Below are 15,723 nucleotides of genomic sequence, written 5' to 3' on the forward strand. Positions count from 1 at the left end.
TTGTTATTGGTGCCACAACATATTTTATTTGTGTAATATTCATTTTAGATACATTTTATTTTATTCTTTTTTTTACCTGCACCACTAACACTTGTATATTATGTATTTACTGAAAAACACCAAGTTTTTCAGTATTTTTTCAGCTTACTCCGGAAGCCGAGCAACAATATTTCATTGCCAAATTGACAATTTAATAGACACAGTTTCACTAAAGAGCACACAACAACATCTATTTACTTCAAGGAGCTTATACTACACATGGTGTAGCTCTATTGAAATACATTTACTTTACAATAACCACTGATTTAGCTTGAATAAGATTTAACTTCATAAAGTTGCCCAGGTTTTCATCATTGCTCTTCCTCAGACAAGAGAAAACAAGTAAAGCTTTTAAACTCTTTCTAGCTCTCCTTCTGGACTGCTGTTGTTTGGAATAGTCTGAAAAACAACCTGAGCTCCCAATAAACAACGGCTTTACAGCCTCCAATATATCCAGAGGTAACGTGTGTTCTTTATAAAGCCCAGCAAAAACATTACCGGCTTAAACCGGAGCTTTTGCTTTTAGTTCAACGGCGCTCACATTAAAATGCCAGCTCAGAGGAGCAGAAATATGTGCCGTTCTGCCAGTAAACGTTCGAGGCCAGGCCCGTTAAACGCCAGTCCAAGAGCTCGCGCGGAGGCCATCAGTTTTCGGTTTCGTTTGATGTTTTCAGCTCAAAATACAACAAATAAGCTTCAATCAGGAGAAGAGCTGCCTGTCTCAAAGGAGTCATGCGACGAACCGAAACATCTGTATAAAAAGGAACAATGAAGCTGGAAAGGAAATGTAGTAAAAGAATAAAAAAGGTTTGACATGTGAACTGTAATGTGGCTGCTTTTCAGCCACATTACAATAGAAAAGCAGTAAGTTTATTACCAAAATTACATATGTTGCAAGAACAAATCTGTAGATTCTCGTCAGGTTTTGTCCCATTATTTGATATTTACACTGAAATATTTCCTGCAGCAGACTTTTTAAACCAATAGTCTAATTTTTTCAGGCTTCTTCAGAGACTCTGATTGATATTTTGTAATACATATTTAAATACATATTTACAGTATTTAACTGTCTATACATATTACATATTTGTAAATATGTACTAGCATATTTACAAATATGTAAACATGTAAATATGTACTAGCAGCCCTAGTAATACTCAGTAGGGCTGCTAATATTATAATCACAGTGATGTGATCTGCAATAACTAAAAACGCTAATGTCTTTCTACTTTAGGTGCACGAGTAAGTCCTCCAACGTGCTTGTTGTACTAATAAGATAAATTAATTAATAATTAACAAGCGTGCCCTTTTGGCTTTTATACTGTAGTTCTTATTATGCACAGTAGATGGCACTTCAGGCAAAATCTGTTTATGTTTAATAACAGGCAGTAGAAGAAGAGTCTCTACAGGAAATGCATTGCTTACACTTACTCTAAAGTTTGGCCTCCAAAATGTTACTTTTAACCATTTTTTTAAACTAATATACCTTAACTATTTTTACTACTTTTATTTATTTTTATGTTTTTCTGCTTTTTAGGCATAATTTAGTGATAAATATTCTTCCTGTGTTTTAATTCAGCCATGAAATCACCATATTTTGAAATGATCCTTTGTTGTTCTTGTGCTTCTGTCAGGACATCCTGAAATGGAAAGAACACACGCGGCTTTTGGCAGCAACACAAAAATGAATAAAGTCATTTGTGTCAAATATCCACCATAATGTGAAAAACACATTTTAGGCCTTTATATGTAGGAATCCAGAAAAATGTCTAGACTGTCACTCAGTGTCAATGTGTCCAATTCATAAGGGCAGATCTATTCAATCCAATGCTATACTTTGTAATCTGAGCGATGTCATTCCTTATTATTTATCTAACATCCATTTAGAATTTCAAATAGCACTTTCTGAACCATTTAAAAGAAGGTTTGTTGCAGTTTATTTTTACATCTGACCAAGAAAACTGGTAGTCGACCTATTGTTTTTATCAGTTTCAGTTTCTTTGTTGTTTATATTGCCTACTCCTAATTAACTATTAAAATTAAAATTTTTAGAAGTTTGAGCACGCTTGTGAAGCTGTTGGTATGGTTAAGTCTTCTTTACTGGTGCAGTAACTCAGTACATTTATGTCTGTGTTCAAAATAATAAAAATAAACTTTTTTTGTCATTTTAGCACTGCTTTTTGTATCAGTATCAAACAATACTAAACCGCAGATATCAGTATCGGTATTGAAAGTAGAAAAAGTGGATTGGTGCCTTCAAAAGGCCAACCGTTTTTCCCCTCTTTATGATGTACCACCAGCTAATGCGTCGGCTTGGCGCTAACTGAAATGTCCGCCAGTCTCTTACCTTCTCTTTGGCCCGCAGCTCGTCAAACATGTCCTGTATCTCCAGCTTCCAGTCATCCTGCAGCGAGTGAAATGACTCCTGTGGCATCTCCTCCTTCACCTGCTGCTCCAGGGCGGTCAGCTGTGTCAGGATGGAGCCGAAGTCGGGCCGTCGGTGAGGGTCCTGGTCCCAGCATTCTGTCACACACAGACAGGCAAGCGTGTCCGTAACAAACTGTATCGCACATTGATGCCAAGAAGACGAGGGAATCGCTGGTAAGCCTGCGAACACCAGATCTGTGTTTGACCACGGCTTGTTGCAGCTGCCTCCTGAAGACGGTAGAGAGTCCGACACGTTCAGCAGTTCCCAGAGCGGTTTCACTTCTTTTCCTTCAGAAACGAGGAAGTCGCTCGTTCACAACGCTTCGACTCAACAGCCGTCAGATCGGATTTTTACGACTTAAATTAGGCCCAGTGACTCATTGAGACGGCTGGTTCTGCACTGGAGAACATTTAATGGTGTTCCTGCCGTGCCTGTGACTTGTATTTACACGCGATCCAGGAGTTTATGCCAGCCGATTCCACGGATAAGCTGATCTCTTACTGAGAGGGTTCTGCCTAATTAACCTGCTACGGGGGGATTTGGCATCATTTGTTGTAAAACTTTGGGCACAGTAATAATAAAACAAATCCATTAGTTAAATAATCATCTGGGGGCCAACAGTGATTTAGGGTTGTTGTTGTTTTTCTTCAATAAAGAAAGATGACAAAGCATGAAAAAGTATATTATACCAAAATATTCAAATATTGTTTCTGTTAAAAGAGAAGAAAAAAATTGCACAAGCTATATCCAGAACATACTTCCTCTTATTAAAAAAAAACAACAACACATTGTTGAATCTGTTTTCTCTCTTTTAAGTGCAGCTTTGTGAAAATGACAAAAAAAATAAAATAAATAAATATTTATATGTGATCGTTGCAATAATGAATCAATCCCAAACAACCAAACGGAGAAAAAAGCCCACCTGACATGAGCTGAGCGAAGGGTTCGGGGCAGGTGGAAGGGATGGGCAAGGTCAGCTTGTTGACGGCGACTCCATAGGCGACGGCAAGACCATCAATCCCTTTGTAGGGAGCCTCCCCTGTTAGCAACTCCCACAGCAGGACACCGTAGCTGGAAATGGGGGAAAAAACAGAAAACCACAGTTTGCTCAGAACAAAGTTGGACCAGTAAGGGTGCACCGATTGCAGGTTTCTGCCCCGTCAGAATTGGACTGATATGGTTTTGCTATTTTGTCTGAAATGCTGCTAAATATAGAAGGTGAGATCAGTAGATAAGATCAATTTTACATGCAACTGGCTAATTACTGATCTCCCAAACTTAAGAAAATCTGGGCTGATTTATTAGTGCACCAAAAAAAAAAGAAAGCAAAACTCAAGAATTGTAGAATATATCTCCTTCAAAAACTCTCATTTATAAAATAGGTACATTTGTAGAGTCGTAAAGAGATTCCGTTGTTCTGACGGAGCCCTCACGTACCAACATTTTTTGATGTAAGCTAAATCTATTAAAACCAAAGAATGCTCAGCATATTTCATTGTGAAGCAGGTGAATAATTGTGAAGTGGGAGAAAATTTTCTTTGGAAATAATATTAATTAAAAAAAAGAAAAAGTGGCATTGTTTTCACTTCTAATGACCCTAAATAAATGGTAAGAAATAATAAGAAAATAAATGTGAAATTATATACAACTTCTTTTATTTTTATCTCAAATTTTTAATAAAATGATTTACATTTTTCGCATTTTCTTTTCCCTATATTTCCCCTCCCCATTCTTATTCTCTTCCTAACCAGAACTTTTAATATAATCTAGTTTCTGTAAATAAACATTAATAAAGACGATTCATGAACATCCGACAAACTATAATCCCACTGCGTCACATCTAAGTAAAGGCCACAGCCAAAAGCAAAACGAGTGCTTGGAAAATCCCACTCAACAATTCCAGCGCAACAGGAAGAGCCTGTGACCCGACAGATACTACGACCGAAACAGGAAGTGAGGTTGTAGTCCGTGGGGCACACGGAGTGGGAGGAGACTATGTCAATTACTGGTTCAACGACTACAGTACTTCTATCTTGAAAGAGAAACTGCTGAAAGATAAGATGAACAAAAAAAGAAAACGATAGCCTGACTGCTCTCCAGACAAACAAAGCTCTAAATGAGGAGGCAGCTGACTCACGCTCAAACCTGACCCACTCAGAGCCAATAGAAACTGTAGCATTGGTTCTTATTAAAGAGCAAAATAACAGAGAAATACAACAAATAGACAAATGACAAGAAACTAATTGGCAAGTGTTTAAAAAAAAAAGCTGCAGCTTACTTAATTTAGAAAGATGTTTACAGGAATAGTGACTAATGGCATTATTGAGAAAGCGATTAACAGCATTAAAACCTCTCAATTAATATTTTAGACATAATCTGTGTTATAGGTTCATTCCCTTTTTAAAAGTACATCTTACGTGGTTATTTAGATTGTACATGTTAGCTTCTGCGGTAGAAAAACAGTTTTCGGTGTATTTGATGTTTGACCAATTAAAATAGGCAATTAGAAGCACCTTTAGAAGGCTTTTAGGTTTTGAGGTTTTACAGTCAAATTCTAAGGGTCCACTGGGTAATAAATGGCAATCGTCATCGCACCATCAGTGTGTGCAGTATTTAAATCTCAAAGGCTTGCATGAGCGCAGACCATTTCAATTGTCAGTATATTTGTTCTCAATGTACCAGACACACACCAGACTTAAAAATCTAATGTCTGGAAACTATTGGTACTTTCAGATGATAATGGGGGAAAGGCTCCACGACTAGAGGGCGTTGCATCAGTGAGATGAGACTGCCAAGCTACCTTGAATGTGCTGTAGTTGTCATGCCACGCCACTATGTGGCGCTGTGATTTCAGCATGTCGTCTCTGATGAACCAAGTGCTTACTTAACATGTTCTGTGTCAGAAGAAGTGCTGAACTGAAAAGGCTAAGTAGCACATACAGTACAACGTTAGCTGCTTTTCCATTGACCATCTAATTGTGCAAAATGGAATTATGAAAATAAATTTGCTTGCTGAAAATATGTCAATTACAAAAAAGCCCAATTTAGTTACCTGAAAAACCAAAGTCTATGGGCTTTAGTTTTTCATCTCTATCGAAATTAGTGTATTTTGCAAAAATACTTTTCTTGCATCATACAACTGGATTTTACTACTGCCGAAAGAGACAAAGAACATGACGGGAAGTAGTAGGAGGAGAGTGATGGTATTGAATGCCTAATGAATTATCACGTGAATAAGCTTATTCACGTATGATTTTAATTGTGTTTCTAATTTAATGGAAACACTGCAACTGCGATATTGTGTTTTTTTTTCCTCCAACAATAGCAGGAAATATACAAAGTTTTACACACATTTGCAATGGAAACGCAGCTATTGTGAGAGAACCTGATCGTGTGTAAACGAACGTGTTACGGTTTCACTGAAAATTAGCTCAGTGTCAACAACGCCTTATATTTTAAGTGGCAGACTTACAAGAGTTCACATAGAGAAAGAAAAACTCATTTTTATCTGCATTCCAATTAAATATTTTTCTTATATTATGATGCCCTAAAGAGGTTGAACCAAACCTGCCGTCAAATGGAGCGATCAGTCACTAAATACAGAACAGGTGACCAGCCAACCATGATTTACACCTACCTATTGGATGACAGTGTGACACAGCATCTATTTTAGTCCCAAACACACAATCTGATAATACCATAGAAACTGGGCTCGCTCTTGTGCAACCGTGATAAAACCCCGTCATGACAAACTGATGCAATGGAGCATCATGCTGGATGAACCACATGCTTACAAAGCGCCAACAAGTCACGCATGATGAACACAGACAGACAAACAGGGAGAGTCTCTTTTTTTAGTTTTTGAGCACTCACAAAGGCTTCAGCACTGGGTCTTCAGAAGACGCAGCGTGGCGTAGAGGACTTGGATCACCCACACCGTCAATTAGCCCTCGCCCGGCCCTGACTGAGCGCGCTCTGCGGGCCCCGCTGTGAGGAGAGCACAGGGCCGCCGCCGCCTTTTTGTTTTTTATTTAGTCCTTTAATTACAACTTCCACACGTCGTGTGACTGCGCAGAAAGAAAGAGGGAAGGAAAAAAAAAAACGGCCTCGTCGGCTCGCACCCAGAGGCTGCCGTCGGGTTCCACTCCGAAAATCTGGAGACGAGCAGCCGAGGACAGATGAGAAAGAATACCAGAACAAAGATTGGCCTTGGGGTTTTTTTCTCCAAACGAAGGCTGTCTGCAAATGCAGACGTGTCGCCCCGTTCTCTCGCTGTTGGTGTTAAGATAGAAAGAAACAAACAGTGGATAAACTAAAAAACAAAACTAAAAAATTAAATGGGGGGAAAAACTGTAAACTTATACTAATTAGGGGTTTTCTTTGATAGCTCCAGCATATCGAGATTCTGTTTCGATGTTCTTTTGACTGTGTCCTAAGAAACACGGGGAGGAAAGGGTGATAATTACAGTAAAGCATATAAAAGTAGAAGTTTAATCTTGGCAAACAAATCTTGAGAATGACTCATCGATTTACAAAACTACAAATCTTTCTTCCTACTGCCAAGACGAAGAATTTGTGTTTACGTCCATTCAGATTCCAGTTCTAAAACACCACTTTAAGAAATCTCAGTCATTATGATAAACCCTAAAACCATAAGCAGGGGATTCCGGTTATAGTGTCTAGATGTGGCTCCATACACACACGCGTACACACACACACACACGCGCGTACACACACACACACACACACACGCACACACACGCACCGACACTAAGCTATTCCCAGATAAAGGGCCGCGGTCAGGTCTGGTGTGAGGCCTCCTTCTCTGTCTATAGCAGAGACAATGGGACAGTGTGCAGTACACATGTCTCACAACAAAGCACAGAGCAGGCCTTTGAAGGGAACGCCGTCACATGGTCACGGTGGCCTTGTTGCAATCCATCACACTGCCTCTCCTTCTCTTCATCAACAAGTCTCCAATTGCAACTTCTATTTTTTTTTCCTCCTACCAAACCACCAACTCCACTAGTTCAAGCTTTACAGATGATTGAAAACTGTCTGTTGTACACAAACCAAAACTTGTGAGCTTCTTCAGCACTTCTGCAAAAGTTGCTGGGACATGCTAGCATACACCTTGCAAAAAGTATACAAAGTATCCATTGGAAATCAAATGTTTTATTACATTTTTGTAAAGCTACAAGCACAAAACTTGAAAACCCGCCAGGCTAATGCTAGATTCATAACTGCGCCTCTGCACGTTGTAGCAGCGCCTCCGAACTTTTGTGAATTTTTGGGAGAAAACTGCACCGACATACGCATGAACTGCAAAAGTCACAATGCTTTTAAAAAAAACAGTTATATAACTCAGTCTGCACTGTAAGAACACAAAATCTTACCAGGTACTTTTGGTCTAGTTTCTAGTGCAAATATCTTAGAACACAAATAAGACAGACCTTTTCAGCAAGATATTGGAGATTATTTCAAGTCAATAATTCCTTAATGTTCATGAAAACCCATTAGTACCACTGGCAGTTTATTTCACTTTTGGGAATAATGTCATGCTGTAAGGAAAATAAAGTTCCAGTAGGACTAGATCATCAATATATATATATAAAAAAAATCTATCTAACTATCTATATAAATTGCTACATCTTTCTTTTAAGTGTACTAAGATATTTGCACAATAAAATGGTGTCCTTAGGTCTGAAAGTCTCCTAAAACATTCTTCTCGTCATTAAGGTTATAACAAGGATGAAGCAGGCGCACATTAAGCATCGATCAGACACCTAACCAAATATTAGCTTAAAAATTATAATTGACACGACTAAAAGAGAATTGTTTCAATGATATAAAGCCAAATTGTAATATAAAATTCTTGCCCAAGAGGAGTGGATGCAATGTTTCAACCATGAGTGTAACCATGCTCACCTCCAAACATCGCTGCCCTTGGAGAAGGTCGAGGACTTGATGACCTCCGGGGCCATCCAGGCGTAGGTTCCGGCCGTGCTCATCTTTGTGGTCTTGTGCCACTCCCTCGCCAGGCCAAAGTCAGTGATCTTCAACGTCAGCCCCTCCATGCATTCGTTCTCTATGGGCTGAGCCAGCAGGACTGCAGAACACAAAGATGGGTAGGTAGGTAAAGGAAGGAAGAAAAAAAAAAAGGTTTGTGTTAGACAGAGGCATCGTGACCCAAATTTTTTATAAAACGGACAACTTTAGAGTGATTTTGTCCCGTAACAGCAGATAAAAATCAATTGTGGCTGAGATTATCCTTCAGAACATGGATTCTCTGTTTCTTTCTCACTTCCTCTTGTTTTCAGCCCACTATGATCCAGCCACACACATTTCAGCAATTCCTGCGTCACACTTCACTTTCCTGTAGTAAATGCATTCGTCTTCGCCAGCCAAAAGTCATCAGTGCTCCCCTACATGGAGCAAAGTTATTCCATTGTAAGCATTGAAAATACAATGCTAAGGAAGTCATGTACGTCCTTGGGAGCAGGTTCGCTATGCTAGTCACACAAAGAGGAAAAACATGTTCAAAATTAACTTGCAGAATTCAGACGACTTCTGTAACATAAATATATTTATTTACATATGGATACTGGGCAGTATGGGCATTGAATTTAATTCCAATATTTTCTGGTGTGCGTTGCAATGAGCGTGAAACGAACATCATTATAAAATTACCCGTTTATTTTAGGCTGTAAATCTATGATTTTATGCCGTTAAAACCTTACAAACTCAGGAGGCTCTGCTCCCTGGACAGATCTCGCTGTTTGGGCTTAGAAAGCTTCAATACTAAAGGACAAGCTTTAAAACTCTCAGCTTGTTGAATAAAGACTCACAAAAAAGACCCTCAAATACAGGATTTTCTCTTAAGCAACAGTTATTTTGAAACTCTGACAGAGATAAGGACAGTGTTGAAGAATTCATCCCAAAGTACAAAATGATAGATTTAGAAGGAGAACACAAACACAAAGGTCAACATTACAATCAGAATCCTTGACCTGGGTCTGCTTTGCACTAGAAACTGTTGACTGAGTCACAGTTCATAAATTCAAACTTTAGGTACACAGCTACAAGCTAAGGTCTAAACTTGGTAATATTAAGCGTGTTTTCCTAAAGCAACCCACAGTGTGTATGCGTGTGTATGCGCATGTGTGTGTGTGTGTGTATGCGCATGTGTGTGTGTGTGTGTGTGTGTGTGTGTGTGTGTGTGTGTGTGTGTGTGTGTGTGTGGTGTGTGTGTGTGTGTGTGTGTGTGTGTGTGTGTGTGTGTGTGTGTGTGTGTGTGTGTGTGGTTAATGGCAGTTCAGGATCCCTGATCTGCTTGTTTCCTTATGCAGCCTGTTGCTAAGTGGCCTTTACATCAACTACTTTAATAAATCAGAACTTACTAGAGCCGATTTCTGGTAAGCTTCATAGCACTGAACTGGCAGGTTAACATACGTCATGGTCAAAGGTTAGTGACTGGGTAAAATTTAAACCTTCAAGAGGCTCGTTTTCACCAGACTAACTCCTGAGTATCACGGTGTGAAAACACAACAGCATTAAAAACTGTGAATCTGACACCATCATGCTCCATGTTTAGTCAACTGTCAGCTTGTCCAACAACAAAGCGATCAAAGGAGCGTAGAGCGGATCCTTGATGTTCTGCCTCCCACAGCACACCAGTCTCATGCTCTTATTCATGTCCTGCACCAAAACAACAAACTTCTCTGCCACCACAGACCTCATCATACAATAACACAACTCCTCTATTAGCACCCGGTCATACACTTTCTCTATGTCAACAAAATGTGAAATCTTGTCCAACAAGATCCAAGATCAACAAGATCAACATGATCCAGCCCCCTCTGGCCTTCCCTGTACTTCTGCATCAACAGCCCTAAGGAAAAGTTGCATCTGTAGTGCTATTTCAGAGGAAACGATTGCTGTAAGGATGCTTTTCAATGTCTGTAAAAAATATCCTACAGGAGACTTGTCTTTAAAGATGTGCCGATGATCAGTGTTGTGCAATCCTGGCAGGGCAAGTCTCAGTAGAGAGTCTAACACTAAGAATGGCAGTTGCTGCTCGACAGTGACGCTGGATCACATGTCTGAGAGCGAGCGAGCAAGTGGCAGTGGTGTCTTTCTTCCTCTTTGCTGACAGACCGGTCATCGTTCAGGGCACGACTTGCTGTCAAACTCGCAGAGGAGAAGCAGCAAAAAAAAAATATCACTCATTATAGGGAAGTAAGACTCCAGCTATTTGGAGTCACTTTCCAACTTTCTGCACTTGGCGCCTTTCCCGCTCTCCCTCCCCTCCTTCCACCCCAATGACAAAAAAAGAAATCGCTTTTGTCCAGACTCTCTTCACACATTAATACGAGTTCCATCTTTTCTCGTTGCATCTCTTGGACTTCCTTAGTCTCCCTTGTTCAGACATCCTGTGCTGCGCCTTGTAGCCCAGAGGCAGGGACTTTGACGTCACAAAGGAATGCATCACAAGAAGTTGTGTTGTCTGCTGTGTTTGTGGGAGATTTGAGGGGCGATGAAGAGACTCGGGTCTTTCACAATCTAATTTCAAGGCCAATTTATGCACCCTGTTCCGCTGAAGGTGCAAAGGCAGAAGATTAATCAAGGCTTTCAGTCAGAATAAATCAAGTTCTTCTGGTGGAGAAAAAAAGAAAAAAAGGTCTTGATCGTTTAATTCCCATCTGCATCCCCCTTTACATCGGAGTCATGGGTTCTGTGGCCAGCTGTTTGGGTTGGGGGAGTACAAAACAGAGTCACCCCACCACCCAGGTTCCTCCACAACTCTCGCTTGCCAGGATTTTGGCCAACTGAAGTGGCAACGCTATACATTCAAGACTGAAAGACGTTTTTTAAGCATGAAATAACCCATGGTATTTTTGTCAACACGTGTTAGGAGAGGTCACATGAGTCCAGAGAGTCAGACAGGAAGAGATCAGGATGTCAAAGACTGATCACCCAACTGTTGTTTCCTTACAACATCCGGAGGGGGGAAACATTTTTAAAAAGAACACCCCACTGTACACCAGAAACAGGGCTTGATGCTGCTTTCACTGTGAAAAAAGTATGTTTTGGGATTTTTTTTTTTTTTTTTTATAAATTTATAAATTGTCCGAATGAAAGAAAATCATTAAAGTAAAATCTCTGAGCCATCGTTCCTTGAAATAAAGGAACTGTTTCCCTTCTCACAGTGTTTCATACAGAATAATGAATGCCTCTGTCTACATTAAGGGAGATTGAGAAAGACAAAAGGAAAATTCAATTTATTTTCTTTCTTATCAAAAGAAGTCATAAGAAGCACTTTCCACCTGACAATTTTTAGCCAAGTTAAAAAAATTTGGACACTACTCACTTGAAACTCATAGAAAATACATTGAAGTTTTTTTCCTTTTAACCAGAACCATCTTTTAAAATGTTAACAAGCTGGTGTTTTGTGCATGGACGCTTTTCAGCTGAACTGCAGATTCAAGTCTTTGCAGTGCCACCAATCAAAGCAACCGAGCCTAAGGAGATCAACTCATTTACTGCTGTGAACGTTTCTAGGAAGTTGCATACAGTGGCCCAGTGTGTGAGAAAGAAATGAAGAGTTAAGCATGAGTGCACACTGAGAAAAAGTGAAGACCAAACCCCAGAGGTGCTCTGATGGGACAGCTGAAGCATCAAAAACGGCAGTTGATCAGTGACTCCAACGGTACATCCGGGTCTAATCGTAAAGTCTCAATAGAGGCGAGAAAGAATCCTCTTATGTACATCGATCATTCGGTTCAGTTATATAAAAACTGGTAAAAAAAATAAAAAATAAAAAGAAAGAAAAAAAATAAAAAGAAGGAAGAAGAAAAAACTACCACCAATGCATCTTAAAGTGACGCCTATTAGCAGGAAGCACGTGGTCTACCTGGTCTGCGAACTGACACGCATGCTTCTGCAACATCTGCGTGCAGCCGAGAGGAGAAGCAAAACACACACGCGAAAGCATTTCAGCAATCTCAGCACACATACACGCCGCATTCTTCCCCCACTTCCTGAGCTGAGGGAGAAAGAGAGAGAGAGAGGAAGAGAAAGAGATAGAAAAAGAAAGAGAGAGAGTGCATCCACAGTTCAGCCCTTGTCCGCCCCGATCCAGCCCTCCCCACTCCCACCATGGATGGCGGCTGCTGCATTAGTCAGCTGCTCACTGGATGGCATGTGGCAACGCACTGTGTCCAAATCAGCCGTTGACCCAAATAAAAACGAATGCCGCTGACATCGTCAAATCAGCAAGGGGGAGTTTTGAAGTGTAAAACAATTCCAAAGTTCCACGGTGGAAGAAACTCCTACCTTTAAGGTAATATTTTCTTTATAGAAAGGATTCCCAAAATTTCGAATGACATGTCCAATATTGGTTCATTATACGCCGTTTAAGAGATTCCACCTGCATCCTCTGTTATCTCCCACATTCCTTCCATTTTGGGAAGGTGTGTGTGTGTGTGTGGTGTTTGTGTGTGTGTGTGTGTGTGTGTGTGTGTGTGTGTGTGTGTGTGTGTGTGTGTGTGTGTGTGTGTGTGTGTGTGTGTGTGTGTGTGTGTGTGTGTGTGTTGTGTGTGTTTCCCAGAGTGATAAACAGAGACGGAAACCTGCCGTTTCAAAAGTAGGGGGCGGCGAGCAACAACAAGTATCATCAGCAGATCAGTCTTGCCCAGACAGAACATCGTCCTGATTGAGAGGGGAACCAACAAAATCACCACAGAGAAAACACTGTGACACCATCTCCATGGCAACCGGGCCTCTGTTTGGTTACTGTTTGCGGCCCAGAAACAAGGGAGCATCAGTTTCAGAAGGGCCCCATACAAAAACGCGGCCCAGACGCAAGCTTGGTGTTGCTGACTCAAGCTAATTACCGCTCATTCCTAGAAACACGCAGTCAGAGATCCGCCGAGTGTCTTTGGTTAAATGAGCCAGCTGACACGGCACAAAAAAACACTTTAACTTCATGGTTAAATCTGACTTTAACATAAGCAGAAAGAAACTTTTAGATCTAAATGTTGAGGTTATTTGTTTTACATGACGCACAACCCCTTTGAGGTAACAATCAAACACCTCTTATTTGAGCAAACGCCAATCTTTGAGATACCAGTCCAGCTAAATTTTCCAGGATGGCTTTTTTAAGCAACATATTTGTTTAGCTGTGCTTTGCTAAAAGCCATTTCTTCCTTTCTCTTTAGCAAAACAACAACAAAGGTACGCCGTTTCAAGTCGAGCGACATACCTAGTTTGTTTTCTCTTCACAAACTCTTGTGTAATTTTGGCGGGGTGTCTAGGAGCGGAAACCTCCTGGAATATTCCTCTTGCGCCGGGCTTGCTAGCGTGAGAGGATGAGTTCGCTTTGCTTTTTCTATCTGCATTCACGGTTAGATCTTAAACTCCCTACTCCCTTTTGAACTCCTGCAGTCACATATTACAAAAACCCCAGTTGAACTGAGTCAACTGAGGTCTTGAGTGATTTTATTTTTTGGCTTTTATTGTGCAACGTCCCTTGAACCATTCTGTCTCTTACAAAAGCACTAATTGCCATTTATAAACCTTGTTTAAACCTTGTATGAGGCAGCTGCCAAGTTGTCGAACTTGATGATTGTAGATTAGCCACAGGAGGATCAAACAGAGCCACATCGCCTTGCAACATAACTCCTTAATGCCACAACTGTTCTCCTTTGTTTTTTTTTTTATCCTGATATTGATCTTACTTTCACCATTTACATGTTTGGCAGAGTGGGGTGGCGTCCCGGAGGTCCATTGTGATAATAGGAATAATTTTTGCCCGCCTCCTGACTGCAGTTCAAGAATGTTGCAAATGTAGTAGAGTTGATCGAGAAGGAAACTTCTTTTTCAAAAATTATATAATCCTAAATGGTAAATATTAAGGTCAACACAAAGTGTTTGTCTCTTTTGTTAGCCATGTTTTTTTTTTTGTAGTTTCATGTTAATGTCATAGTAAGTCAGGCCAAAAACATACAGTGACTTTTTACTCAACAGATTTGTTGGGCACACCTTTACATTAAGCTCGGCTAAATACAGCAACGGTTTCAGAAGAAACACTGAAAACATTTTCTCGGTAGAAAAACAGAAAATTCTAATTCAAAAGTTAGGAACTTGTGCGCCTTACTTGAATTAAAACAAGACCCTTTTTACGATCTACAATGATTTTCTGCTTTGTTTTATCAAAATATTTTACAATTAATTTAACATTAATTATGTAAAAAGAAAATGTCATAATTCAAAGTATTGTTTTTTTTGAGTATGTGTTTTACTTCGAAAAATAAATATGCCCCTGGGATATTTTCAGCTTTCCAATTTTGATCCACAGTACAAAAAGGTTTTTTCTTAGTATTTTTCCATTACACCTTTAAATATACGTGTTTTCCAGATACATATAAATACTACACACAAATTTACAGCATCCTACAACATGTTCATTTGTATTGACAAGATAGAACTGGAATAAAAGCCTTTAATTCAATTATGCTGCACAGCTTCAGGCCCTGTTGTAATTAGTTTCAATAGCCTTTACATTTATCAGTAGTAAGTACCAATTTCAGATAAAACAAAAGTGACTTAATGTCAAAAGCAGCCTGAAGACAATCAAAAACAAGGACAATGCAGTTTGCATGACAGCAAATAACTGTCATCGGCATAGAGACGTACCAGATGTATTTGGGAATTTTAGTTTCAATTAAAATTGCAGAGTGCAGGACCCAACTCAGAGCCTTGAAGCACACCCTAATTGACGTCAGAGTAACAAGAGGAACAATTGTGGAATTTAACAGCTGCTTCCAACCAGAGAGGTAGTTTGAAAACCAGCCTATAGCCTCGTCTGAACAGCCAGCATCAAAAAGACTGTGACACAACAGGCTATGATACCGTGATAAAGGCTTTCTGAACATGTTTTAGTAGATAAAGTGGTGGTAACGTAGTTCAGTAGTCAATAAACTGCAAAAAAGTGCTTTCATTGCCAGAACCTGTCAGCTGGAAACAATGTCTCCAATAAACCTTATTGTTCAAATGAAGATAAGTTGAAATAAGCTGCTTCTGAAGGTACCAACGTTTGTTGGATATTGTATACAGTTAATAGAACACAATGAATCTCATTATTTAAGCATTATTTATAAATCAAGGGCATACTTCTTTTATATTCAGATTTTGTTTCATCTTGAACACAAAATAGCACAGCATTAATAGTTCACACATACACTCTTCCATTTAAA

General features: G+C 39.7%; 1 protein-coding gene across 1 annotated transcript in view; it reads right to left on the reverse strand.

Annotated features, from left to right (window-relative positions):
- LOC129378344 (mitogen-activated protein kinase kinase kinase 11) overlaps window positions 1–15,723 on the reverse strand; it is a 50,839-nt gene that overhangs the window by 23,992 nt on the left and 11,124 nt on the right. Inside the window, exons 2-4 of the mRNA XM_055058657.1 lie at window positions 8,396–8,576; window positions 3,390–3,538; window positions 2,387–2,562 (exon numbers count right to left, since the gene is read on the reverse strand). Of these exons, the coding sequence (XP_054914632.1) occupies window positions 2,387–2,562; window positions 3,390–3,538; window positions 8,396–8,576 (506 nt within the window). The remainder of the gene's footprint in view (window positions 1–2,386; window positions 2,563–3,389; window positions 3,539–8,395; window positions 8,577–15,723) is intronic.

Source organism: Poeciliopsis prolifica, unplaced genomic scaffold, assembly GCF_027474105.1.
Source record: "Poeciliopsis prolifica strain line A6 unplaced genomic scaffold, Auburn_PproV2 SCAFFOLD051, whole genome shotgun sequence".
Classification (NCBI taxonomy): domain Eukaryota; kingdom Metazoa; phylum Chordata; class Actinopteri; order Cyprinodontiformes; family Poeciliidae; genus Poeciliopsis; species Poeciliopsis prolifica.